Raw genomic sequence first — 12,261 nt, 5'->3', positions numbered from 1 at the left:
TGTGATCACTTGGCCATTTACTCACTTGCTCATATCTGTGCCCACATGCCTGCATTTTCCCTGAATACTCTAGTTCCCAGACTCTGCACATCAGAATTCTCAATGAACAATACTCTCTCCAGACATCTATTTCCAAATCCATTCAAACGAAGCTCCTTACATAAATCCTTCCAAACTCTCACTCCAAATATGCACAAACTCCATACCATTCCTTCTGCAAAACCTGTGCAATGACTCTTTTCAGCTCATCTCTATCATACTGTCACAGCACTCACAACTTTTACTTTCTCACTCTTCTTATTCACTTGTACCTGCAACTCTTTCACATTTTCTCACATACCATATCTGTCACCTTCTAACAAACTGCAAATTTCCCCACTTTGTTTCAAATACTTTTGGCAATGCAATTTAATACATAAACTATAACACCTCAACCATTTAATTAACCAAAATAATCATCTCTCTCTCTCTCTCTCTCTCACTCCTCATCTCTGCATCCATATAGCATTACTGATCAGCATCCTTATTCTTTGTTCCAGGAAAATGAAATTTTGTTCCACTCTCCTCTAGAACTCCTCATCATGCAATCTCCATTCAAAATTCAATGCCGATTCTCCCTGTTTGGTTTTTCATAGACTTTCTTTTGCTTCTTTCGCATCTGTGTCATACCATGAATGACTGCCACAACTTTTCTTTTCAGCTTGAAGCTATCATGACATTGCAACAGACTTACAATTTTTACTTTCTAACCCTTCTTATTCACTTCTTCCAGCAACTCTTTCATATCTTCCTGCATACCACACTTGCCATCTGACAGATCATTAGTACCAGCCAAAATAATAATCTTTAATTTTTCTTCTCTGCATGTATACGGCATTGCTAACATCCTTAATCTTGGCCCTATTAAAACATGATTTCATCATGCTCTTCTCAAGCACACTCTTCTATACTTATAATGGAATCACTATTTTAATACCAATAATAATGATAAGAAAATTGCTCCATGATGGCTCTGATGCATTTTGCAGTGCTATTGGCAAAGTGATTCATGGACACTATCCATGAATGTATTAACTAAATTGGAGCAAGTAGGAGTCCCAAAGTTATAGTATGCCATATACTTTCTATTTTCTATGACTCAATGGATGTACATAACAAACATTAAATAAAATAACAAATAGTAAAATATAAAATGTGTTAATATTTTTCCTGGATTTTTTTTCTCCAAAATCTATGTGCTTGCACAACAGTTTACATGCAATTTCTACTTAAGACAGCCACCTCTCAAACGAGGGTTGACTATATTAAGTAGTCATCTCCATCAGCTGCTTTCTTCATTCTAATGCTGAATGAATCTCTCCATGCTTCTTTCACTTTGGCCAACTCGTGCATATCTTCACCATAATGTCCATAACATATATTTTATCTTATTATTCCATCTTACTGCTGGTCTGCCTGGTTTTCAATAGCCAGTTCTTAGTGTCCATCCTGTTATTCTCTTTGTCCAGCTGTTGTCAGACATTCTTATCACGTCTTACCCAGCCCCATTTATTGCCTTTAATTACTGCAATATCCATTACTTTTGCTTCCTCATCCAATGATTAATCTTATCATCTAACCATATTATGAAGGGGATTGAAAAGTTCTGATAAACACCGAGAACAAAAATGATATTAAAGTAACAGATATAACCACAAGAAAGAACAAATCTTAAAACCCTTAAAAGCAGCATTGTAACTAGTGTATAACACTTCATGAAGAATCTGTAGAATAATGTGTAAGTTACATGGTTCTACCTCAATTCCTTCATGGTGATTATTACAACTTTTCAGCACACTCTCATATTACCAAAATGTCTCTTTCCATATTTTGTTGTGTGGTTTTCAGTTCCTTAAGCATTAAGCAGCCTTATTTCTGAAATTTTTATTCCAGAAATTCATTTTATTCTCTTCACCATTTCTTCCTTTCAATCTGTATTACAATAAGTAAAATCACTCATTTTTTAATAAGAATGATTTAAAAAAAATAAAAAAAGGAAGCATCTGCTTCCAAGGGATATCAAATAAATACAAATAGCACAGTCCTTTTTTGAATTTCTATTAAAAATTATAAAAAACTGATTATAATAAAATATTATAAAAATTTGATTATAAATTCTGTTACTTACCCAAAATAATAACATCAACTTCAGCTTCATCTTTTCCATATTCATTTATAGCAGTGATGGTATAGGTGCCATTATCATCTCGTCTAGCTTGTCGCACTACAAGTTTAGTATTGTAACTTTCTGAAGTTATTTTCACACGATCAGCGGATTCTAATTTTTTACCTTTCAAGGACCACGTGACTTCTGGTGGTGGTTCACCTAGTATATTAACATCAAAATTGAAGGAATGTCCTGCTTTGATTCTCAGTTTCTGTAGATTGCTTCGATCAATTTTTGGTGCCACTATTTAGGCAAGAAATAAAGGTACATATTATACTACACAACATACTAAGAGCATAGAGTGAATGTTAATATATAGAACTGAACATAACTAACATGAACACAATTATATACTATCAATGAATATAACTAAAGAATAAAATAAGGAATGTACATTTAAAAAATGTACATGAAAGCTGTTTAAAATTATTTCTAAAATTTTCTCCTATTGTTGTTTAGTGGAGAAAACACACATCTAAAGATAGTAATAACCGACTAAATTTATTTGTATAATTATATTATTATGTTAATATTGTTCTTTAGTCACCAATGCATCTTCATGGGTGCAAAGAAATACACAAAGCACATACCCACAGACACACCAGCAAGAATTAAACAGACTGAGTGCAAGGATCCTTCAGTCCTAACTGGAGCTCTATGGTTGCAGTGATTTGGCAAATGTAATACTGTGGCAAATTCTTCAGAAAATGAGTTATGTCCATGCAAGATAGAGATGCAAGGAAGAAATAGTGGTAATGGTTTTCAAGCAGTATGATGTGAGATAGAGGGTGAATAGAATGAAATCCTTGATGGGCTGTTGCTATAGGCTGTAACATGGAGAATATTGACCATGAAATGTATAAGCAAATTAGCCATGCAAATAGAAAAAGGGCGATTATAATTATTATTATTATTATTATTATTATTATTACCCCAAGACCTCATGGAGTCAAAGACTCATCTGGGAGGTCCTTTAATCACACACACACAGCTCATCATACCGTGTCTTAAACACACTCAAACTGATTGCAGACTCCACACTCTCAGGCAAGGCATTCCAATCATTTACAACTCTGCACAAAAAAACTTGCTTCTCACTCCCCTACTCACACCCTCTTTATACAGTTTCAGGGATGACCTCTGGTTCTCCCACTATTTTTTTCAGAACTTCTCCAGCATTGATCCTATAACAACCCCTAACTAACTTGTCTCTATCATATCTCTCCTCTTCCTCCTGTCCAAAAGATTCTGCAAATTACATCTTCTCAATCTTTCCTCAATCTTTCCAGAGGTTAGAAATTACCTTAGTCAGTCGCCTTTGAACCCTTTCCAACATCTCTTCATCTTTCTGAAAACCAGGTGCCCAAATCTGGGCACAATAGTCCATGTGTGGCCTATCAAAGTTTTCATACAATGGAACAAAAATCTCCCTACTTCTACAAATCAGTGTCCTCTGCATCATTCCAAGATGCCTTTGTGTTGCCTTCACAATTTTGGCAACGTATTCCCTAAATTTGAGATCCTTATCCACTATCACCACGAGATCTCTTATTTCCTCCACCCCCAATAATATAGCCTCACCAAGCATAAATTCTGCATCCCATCTTTGTTTTCCAAATTTTAAAACCTTACATTTTGCAACATTGAACTCACATCCCCATTTCCGTGCCCAATCACTCAATTTATTCAAGTCTTCTTGAAAGGCCACAACATCTTCTCTACACTTCATGGTTCGTCCCAACTTTGCATCGTCCACAAACAACTGAACATCTCCATCCAAATCTTCACCAGTATCATTAATATACAAGTTAAACAGTAATGGCCCTAAAACATACCCTTGAGGCACTCTGCTAATGACTTTCCTTTTCCTGGATATCGCTCCCCCATACACAACTTGTTGATACTTATCAGATAGCCAGTCTCCAACCCAATGCACTAATCTAATATCCAACCCCATCTGCTCTAGTTTGACTATCAATTTACGATGAGGTACTCTATCAAAAGCCTTTGCGAAATCTAAGTATATCACTGTGTATCCCTCTCCTCTGTCCAAGGAAGCAGTCACTTTATTGAAATAAGTAATTAGATCACTAAAACATCACCTCCCCTTTAGCAAATCCAAGCTGTCCATCAAAGATAATACCATTGCTATCAACCCAACTCTGGATCCTAGCTCTCACAAGCTTCTCAAACAACTAAACCACAACACCTGACACACATATAGGCCTATAGTTTGATGCTTGAGTTTGATCACCTCCTTTATGAAGTGGCACAATCTTGTCCACCTTAGCAACTTGACCGAGTGCAAGACTCGTATTAAAAATATATGTCAAGGTGGGCGTCAACTCCATGGCACATTCCTTCAGAATATGTGTTTGCTCAACTCCCCAAACATCTCTTGCTCACTTACAGTCAGTCTCTCCTCCACATCATCAACTGCTCTCAATCTCTCCATGAAGTCACATTCACAAGATTGAAAGATCTTTATGAACTGCTCATTAAGTATCTCCACCACACATTCCACAACAGCTGTCTTTATACCATTTTCTCCACTCAATGGCATCCTTCCATAATCATTCTTTCTTTTGCTGGTTATATATCAAAAGAACTCCTCGGGGTTCTTTTTGGCTTCATTAACTAACTGCTGTTCATACCTCACTTTAGCTACCCTCACCAGCAAAGTCACCTACCTTGCTTGGTATTTGTAGACCTCATGAAATTGGTTACTTCCACTTCTCTTATGCTGCCTCCACAATGCCCTTTTTCTCTGTATCGCATGCTTTATCTCTTTATTCATCCATCCCACACCTACCTTAATTAACCTTCTCATCCTTGGAATACATTTAGACATTGCATCTACTAAATAGTTTTTGAAAATCCCCCAAACTCCATTGATCTCTTTTTCCAGCTAAACTCCTCATTCCATGCTACACCTGCAAGCTCTCTCCTGAGCATAAAATAAATTGAATTGAAAATACACGGGCTCCTCTGGGATTTGAACCAGGGACCTCTCACACCCTAAGTGAGAATAATACCCCTAGACCAACGAGCCACAATTATTATGTATGATTTTAATTGTAGCAATGTAGACTACCACATGATGAGGTAGCAACCAAAAGTAAAGAAAATAACTTTCTCGAGTTTTTGAGGGATAACTGCCTCAGAGAGTATGTAACAGAGGCTCACAAGGATTGAGGATCTTGGATTTGATCATCTCATCTTGTCAGAGGATGTCATTAAAATGAGGTGTCAAATCTCCTCCCACCAGCTAGTGAGAGTAACCATGACGTGACTACCATGGTAGTTGACAAGCATGTGAGGAAAGGGTATTTGTAGAACTACAAAGCTGGTGATTATGACAAGCTCAATAGAGAACTTGCAGCTGAAGATTAGAATAAATAGTTAATTGGAAAGGAGATCGCTTCTTTGGTACTATTCAAAAATGATCTGGTAAAAGCAATATCGAAATATATTGCAATGGTCAAAAGATTTAAATAAGGGAAGTGTAAACTGGATGAATGAAGAGATTAAGCATAAAATACAGAGAAACGAAGCATTATGGAGGCACATAAAATGAGCGGTAATAATCAATTTCATGAAAAGTACAAAGAACAGGCAAGAAGTAATCTAATAATCTACTTACTTATTATAATAAGTTAACTGCTGCACTGGATGAGCAAGTGAATACACAATGGTATACTTAGAGTTTGCAAAGGCTTTTGAACTAGTGTATTGCATTGGAGATTTTCTATCTGATAGATGTTAACATATGGTGGAGCAATATCCAGGAAGAGGAAAGTCACTAGTGGTGTGCTTCATGGTCTGTTTTAGGGCTACTGCTGTTTAACCTGTATATTAATGATATTTGAGAATATTTGAATGTAGATATACAGTTTTTTGCAGATAATGTGAAGTTGGGATGAGCTATGAGAAGTAGAGCAGATTTTGTGGCCTTAAAAGAAGACTTGCTGAGTGTAAATGTCTAGAATTTTTTGGAGTGAGTGAAAACATCAGAGAATTCCTAAGAGTTTCATGCTCATGTATGTGGTAAACTCAGTTAATAGTTAATGGTGATAAGGTGAGTACAGTGAATACCAAGAGAGCAATTTTCCAAGGTAACTCAGTATCACCTATATTGTTCATCCTAGTGCTGATTCCTCTAATGTTAGTTCTAAAGAAAACTAGCTTTGGATATCAAACATCAAAGAAAGCAGAAAAAATATCACATTTGTTATACATTAATGATCTTAAGCCATATGGAAAATCATTCATACAGAAATCGTGCATGGTTCAATATATTCTGAATTATCAGTGAAGATATTTGTATAAAATTTGGACTTGAGAAATGCTCAACAATCTCCAGAGTTCAAGAGAAAATAACAGGCATGAAAGGAATCACATCCACAAATGGAAGTAAAATTAAAAATTGTTGCTGAATGAATTCTATAAATACCTAGGAATTCTTGATGCAGATGACATTTTGAGTTGAGAAATCAAAAAGAAAATAGTCTAAATATCTGAAAAGAGTTAGAAAAGTACAAACTGAATGCAGGCAACACTGTAACAGTAATCAATACTTCATGCATTGTACCCAAGCAGTGATGTGGATTGGTTATACATAGCCAACAAAAGTGGATGACATGGTCTTTTACAAGTCGAGCCAACAGCTAAAGAACAAAAGTGGAATTGAATGATTACATCAGGGAAAGCACATAAAAAGGGCTAATTGAAGCTTGCAAAGAAAAATAGTGAATGTTTGATTCAAAAAAGCAGCACAAGGAGAAATAAATAGCAAGAATATTAGAAGGTTGGAAAAATAAAGTACTTCACAGACAATATTTGAAAGATATTGAAGGAAAACTTGAATAGTACCGAAGCAGCATTGATCTGCAGGGGGATATTCAGTTGTTTGCAGATGATGTGAAGCTGGGAAGGATTATTAGTAATAGTGCAGATGTGGTAGCCCTGCAAGAGGATTTAAATAAGCTAGATAGATGGGCAAATGAATGGGGGTCTCAGTTTAATGCAGCAAAATGTAAGGTCTTGAGGTTTGGGAAACATCGATGGGATGCTGCATACTCTATGGGAGGAGTTATACTGGAGGAAGTAGGGGTGACAAGAGATCTGGGGTTGATGATTGATAGAAACCTGAAGTTTAGGGGACATATTGCAAAGGTGGTGAAGGTAACACAGAGGATTGCTGCTATTATGAGAAGGACACTGACCTGCAGAGATAAGAGGGTTATCATTCAGTTGTATAAGTCTCTGATCAGAGACTTATACAACTGAATGATAACCCTCTTATCATTCAGTTGTATAAGTCTCTGATCAGACCACACTTGGACTATTGTTCTCAGATTTGGTCCCCAGGATTTGAAGGGGATAAATTAACTGTGGAAAGGATACAAAGACGGATGACAAAGATGGTTTCAGGACTGTACAAGGATAGTTATGAGGATCGGCTGAGAGAATGTGGAATGCAGAGTTTGGTGGATAGAAGAAGGAGAGGTGATATGATTGAGACTTTTAAACTGTTGAGAGGTGGTTACAGGGTTGACACTGGGGAGTTCTTTCGCTTGGTTGATCAGCGGGAAGGAGTGATGACAAGAGGCCATCCCTGGAAGTTACGAAAGGAAACTGTGAGCAAGAGGGTAAGGAGTGGTTTCTTTGTGTGGAGGGTGGTTGAGCCGTGGAATGCATTGCCTGATGGAGTGGTGGGAGCGAGAACGGTCAGTGAGTTTAAAGAGTGGTATGATAGACTTTGTGTTTCTCAGGGGGGGACCTCCCCTCAGTGAGTCTTGACAGACTTTATGTCTTAGGAAGGACCTCCCTCGATGAGTCTTTTGACTCCTTGGAGGCCTGAATAATAATAATAATAATCTCCTTTCCACTCAACTGCTTATTCTAATCTTCAGCTGCAAGCTCTCTCTCTCTCTCCTGAGCTTGTCATAATCTGTAGTTATACAAATACCCTGTCCTCACTTGGCAAAGGCTTCAGCAGGGCAATATTGAGGGAGAGAGAGAGAGAGACAGGTCTGATACTTGCTGCTCAATAACAAGCTAGAAACAAATGCAATAAAGGCAAACAGTGAAAAGATCTGTAATGATAGCAAATGCCAACTGGGCAGAGTTAAAAGGCACTGGGCAGAGTTTATAAAGAAGAGGGAGCAGACCATTGAATTAGTTCTCGTAGCAAGATTACTCATACAAACAAACAAAGGCATGATTTGGTAGCAAAAGCTGTACATTGGCACTTATGTAGGAAATGTGGTTTCTCAACTTGCAAAACTCCTTGGCATCAGATAAATGCCAAGATATTATGGGACTTTAAAATTCAGACAGATAGACATCATGAACATAATATGACAGGCATTACTGTTGTTACGTATCGTGTCTCTCTTCTTTTACGTTATTTCTTTTACTTTCTATCTTATCATTTCTTATATTCTATGCTTTATTTATCTCTCATGCGTATCAGAGATTTCGTTGCCGACGAATTTGTTTTGAGAACGAATGCGCCAGCCGGCAACTAATTTCTGATATTCAAATAATTGACATTAATTAACATAGGGATCACATGATGTGCAGTCGTGGTTTCCCCCCTTTCTTTCTTACATGAATTGTTTCCCCCCTCACTCACACAGGTCCAAAAGTTTTTATAGGTGGTAAGTTAGTCTCAGAACAACAGAACTCATGAACTTTGAATTAAAAGAATACATTTATTAAAACACTAGTATGGATACACTTTTGAATAATCATTCAAGATACACATTAAGTAATAATTTCAATGCTAAGTTACCTTCTTTGAACTAAATTGAGAGTCTGAACTAACTCCCCCTCCCCCTTTTTTTAGATTAAGATATCCAAAATTTCAATCTTTATGCTTAAGTAATTAAATTATATATCTCTGTCTTATGATTAAGCTCAGACTTGATCATCCGTACAGGGTTATTCAATGCTCATCTTCTAAGCACAATTAGATATAAACTTTATACAGGGCATATCAAACTTATTCTAACTTATATTCTAACATGGAAAACAAATTTCAATTCTGCAAAGTCTCTATGCCCCACACTTTAAGCGTAAATCAGGCTAATATCTAACACTACAGCTAATAGTTTCTTCCTGACAAACAGTTCAACAGTTAGGTTCCCTTCTCGGCACAAGCTTGGAATGGCACCAGCTTACTTGGCACAGACAATTAGTCCAAACAGTCATTAAGGCACTATGAGTAAGTAAATGTATGGAGCTTCTCAAATCCTTGGCTCCTTTTCTTCCTTAGGTTTACAATTCTAGAATATATATGAAAGGGTTGTACATTACCATCGTCTTTTTCCATGGGGTTTTCGTGACTTCCCCTATGCTTTCACTTCCGATATGGCAAGACTTCCGTATTCCCTAGCCACGTGTTTCTATGGCCTCTGCGACTTACTTATGCTTTCTTCGAAGGTTGCCCTTCGCTGGCTTTACATTGGCATGGTTCACCAATGGCTCCTTACTGAAATTCTGACTTCATTCCTTAGGTAGCTTTATTCGACTCGGTTACAACAACAACAACCGGGAGATTGTTGCTGGGCACCGGCAACAAGCTTCCTCAGCTATCCAGGCTTGGACGGGAACACAGGAACAGAAAAACAAGAGAGCGTTTGAGTCTTGCACGGTGCCTTATATCTACCTTACATGCACCCTCTTACGTGCACCCTCTCTATGACGTAGACATAGAGAGGGTGCACGTCATAGCTCTCTTAAGCACATTTAATAACAACAATTTTGGTCCTGAAACACAGTTTTCCTTTGCTTATTTTACAAGGACAATATTAGTTCTAAACACAGATTTTCTTAGCTTATTTAATATTAATAATCTCAGTCGAGTTGATATACCTTTGAGTGAATATATATATACAGTACTCCCTTAGCCCTGTTCTTGGAAGTATAAGCATGTCCTTATCCTTAGGTTTTCATTGTCTCTGTGTTGGGTCGGAAACAAATTGGCTTACGGATAGTGAGTCAGCCCTTTTTCCAACACAACACTGTAATTGAACAACAACATGTGGTTTATTAATGTGGCAGTACCTGGGGATAACAGAATAGAAGAAAAAGTGTATAAAAAAACTGACCAATTATGGAGATCAGGAAGTTGAAATTCAATTGTCTTTGGAAAAGGAAGCAACAGCAGTTCCAAATGTCATAGAAGCACTAGGAGTAATACCAAGAGCATTTATGAAACATGTGGAAAAGTTGAGCTTCCCAGATATAACACCATGTCAACTCCAGAAAACAGCGCTTTAAGGAACATTTCACATTTTATGAAGATTTCTAGGCCTTTGGTTACTGCACAAATTAGATTCATTTGGCAGTTAAAAATTTCATTAGGCTGTTTCATGCTTTTTGTTACCTCTTTGAATGTGAACAATGTTAACTGAATATAGAAATAATAATAATAATAATAACAATAATAATAATAACATTATTATTATTATTATTATCAGGAAACAATAAGCAGTAAATGTTGTTCATGAAAAGGTTTTTTAACAGAAGCTTAGAAATACATGTATACTAAAGTGACAAAAAATAGGTAACATGCTAATAAAATCATAAAATATATTAGAACATTATCATACCGTAATATTAAAAACAATAAGAAAATTTTTTTAAAAAATGTAAATAAAATTCTTACATCGTCTTGGTTTGGCAATAATAGGAACTGTTCCATCACTAGGCTCTCCTGGACCTGCTTGATTAACTGCTCTCACACGAAATTCATAACCCTGTCCTTGAACTAAATCTGGCACAGTTGCCTCAGTTTTATCTGGTCCGACTTGCACTGCTTTCTCCCAGTTTCCAAATTTGTCTTTTTTTTCAATTATATACCCACTAATAGGAGATCCTCCATCATTGTCAGGAGCATTCCACTTAAGATCGACATGGTCTTTATCCCAGTCAACTACCTCAGGTGTTCCTGGTTTACCTGGCTCATCTAGAGAAAAAATAATGTTTTTATTTCATTTTATTTTATAAGAATATTTAAAGTAAGATATCTCAAAAATGATATTTTACCATCTCATAACATTGAATAAAATTTAATTGCTACTGTTACATACTCTTCTTTTCTCGTTTTATTTTACCATCTCATAACATCGAATAAAATTTAATTGCTACTGTTACATACTCTTCTTTTCTCGTTTTATATTATTTATATATTTTAATGGTTTAAAAATTAGTAAATACTATTATTATTTTCCTAACCTCCATAAAGTCTTAAGACTCATCATGAGAGATCAATGCTACACAACACAAAGTCTTGTACCACTCCTTAAACTCATCCACAGTTTGCACTTTTACCTCCCTGTCAGGGAATGCATTTCATACTCCTACCACTCTCAATGTATAAAAAACATATTTCTTACTCTCATACTCACTTCTTCCTTTGTAGTTTCTAGAGGTGGCTCCTTGCCCTTGTTCCTTCCCACATTCTACTATTTGAAAAATCTCCCCAGTATCAATCCAATAATAACCTCTCAACAATTGAAATATCTCAGTCATATTCCCCCCCCCCACACACACACACCCCTTCAACTACTATGCACCAAATTGTCATTTGCATGACTTTAGTCTATCCTCATAATCAACATTGTACAGTCGAACAATATCATTTATATTGTTCGACTGTATATCTGTCATAGTATCATACATCTCCTCCACGAGATGTGCTTTGCATTAAAGGTAAATATTTAGAATAGTGATCAGAGCTTATTCTTCCTTTACCACGAGTTGCCTTGACTTGCACTATGTACAGGGTCAGCTAGACTTGCAACACTTGCAGGTGCAAATTTGACTGACTTGTCTGTTTGCTTACTTGGGAAATGGAGTAAAAAAACCAGGTTTATATTTAAAATAGCTTGATATCTTTAACATATATTATACCCAAGGCAAAAAACTTTCTACATCTATCTCTCATCCTGAGATTTTTATTTAATAAGGTCCATGCACCTTATGGTAACTTGTTTTGGTAAAATATTTATAAGCTTTGTATTACTTAAAACTTAGTATTTTTT

The 12,261-nt window shown here is 36.3% G+C and overlaps 1 protein-coding gene across 5 annotated transcripts in view; it reads right to left on the bottom strand.

Moving 5' to 3' along the window:
• Positions 1 to 12,261, bottom strand: part of LOC150108743 (twitchin-like) — a 2,666,638-nt gene that overhangs the window by 1,246,582 nt on the left and 1,407,795 nt on the right. For all 5 annotated transcript variants that reach the window (XM_090390962.1, XM_090390961.1, XM_090390964.1 and 2 more), the window contains 2 exons: positions 10,884 to 11,183; positions 2,168 to 2,449 (listed from right to left, as the gene is read on the bottom strand). In XM_090390962.1, coding sequence (XP_090247088.1) covers positions 2,168 to 2,449; positions 10,884 to 11,183 — 582 coding nt within the window. The remainder of the gene's footprint in view (positions 1 to 2,167; positions 2,450 to 10,883; positions 11,184 to 12,261) is intronic.

This window comes from Typopeltis vanoorti, chromosome 3 (genome assembly GCF_054136105.1).
Source record: "Typopeltis vanoorti isolate ZY-2024b chromosome 3, IOZ_Tvanoo_1.0, whole genome shotgun sequence".
Lineage (NCBI taxonomy): Eukaryota > Metazoa > Arthropoda > Arachnida > Uropygi > Thelyphonidae > Typopeltis > Typopeltis vanoorti.
The sequence above is the reverse complement of the archived record's forward strand: the minus strand, read 5'-3'. Positions and strand labels throughout refer to the sequence as shown.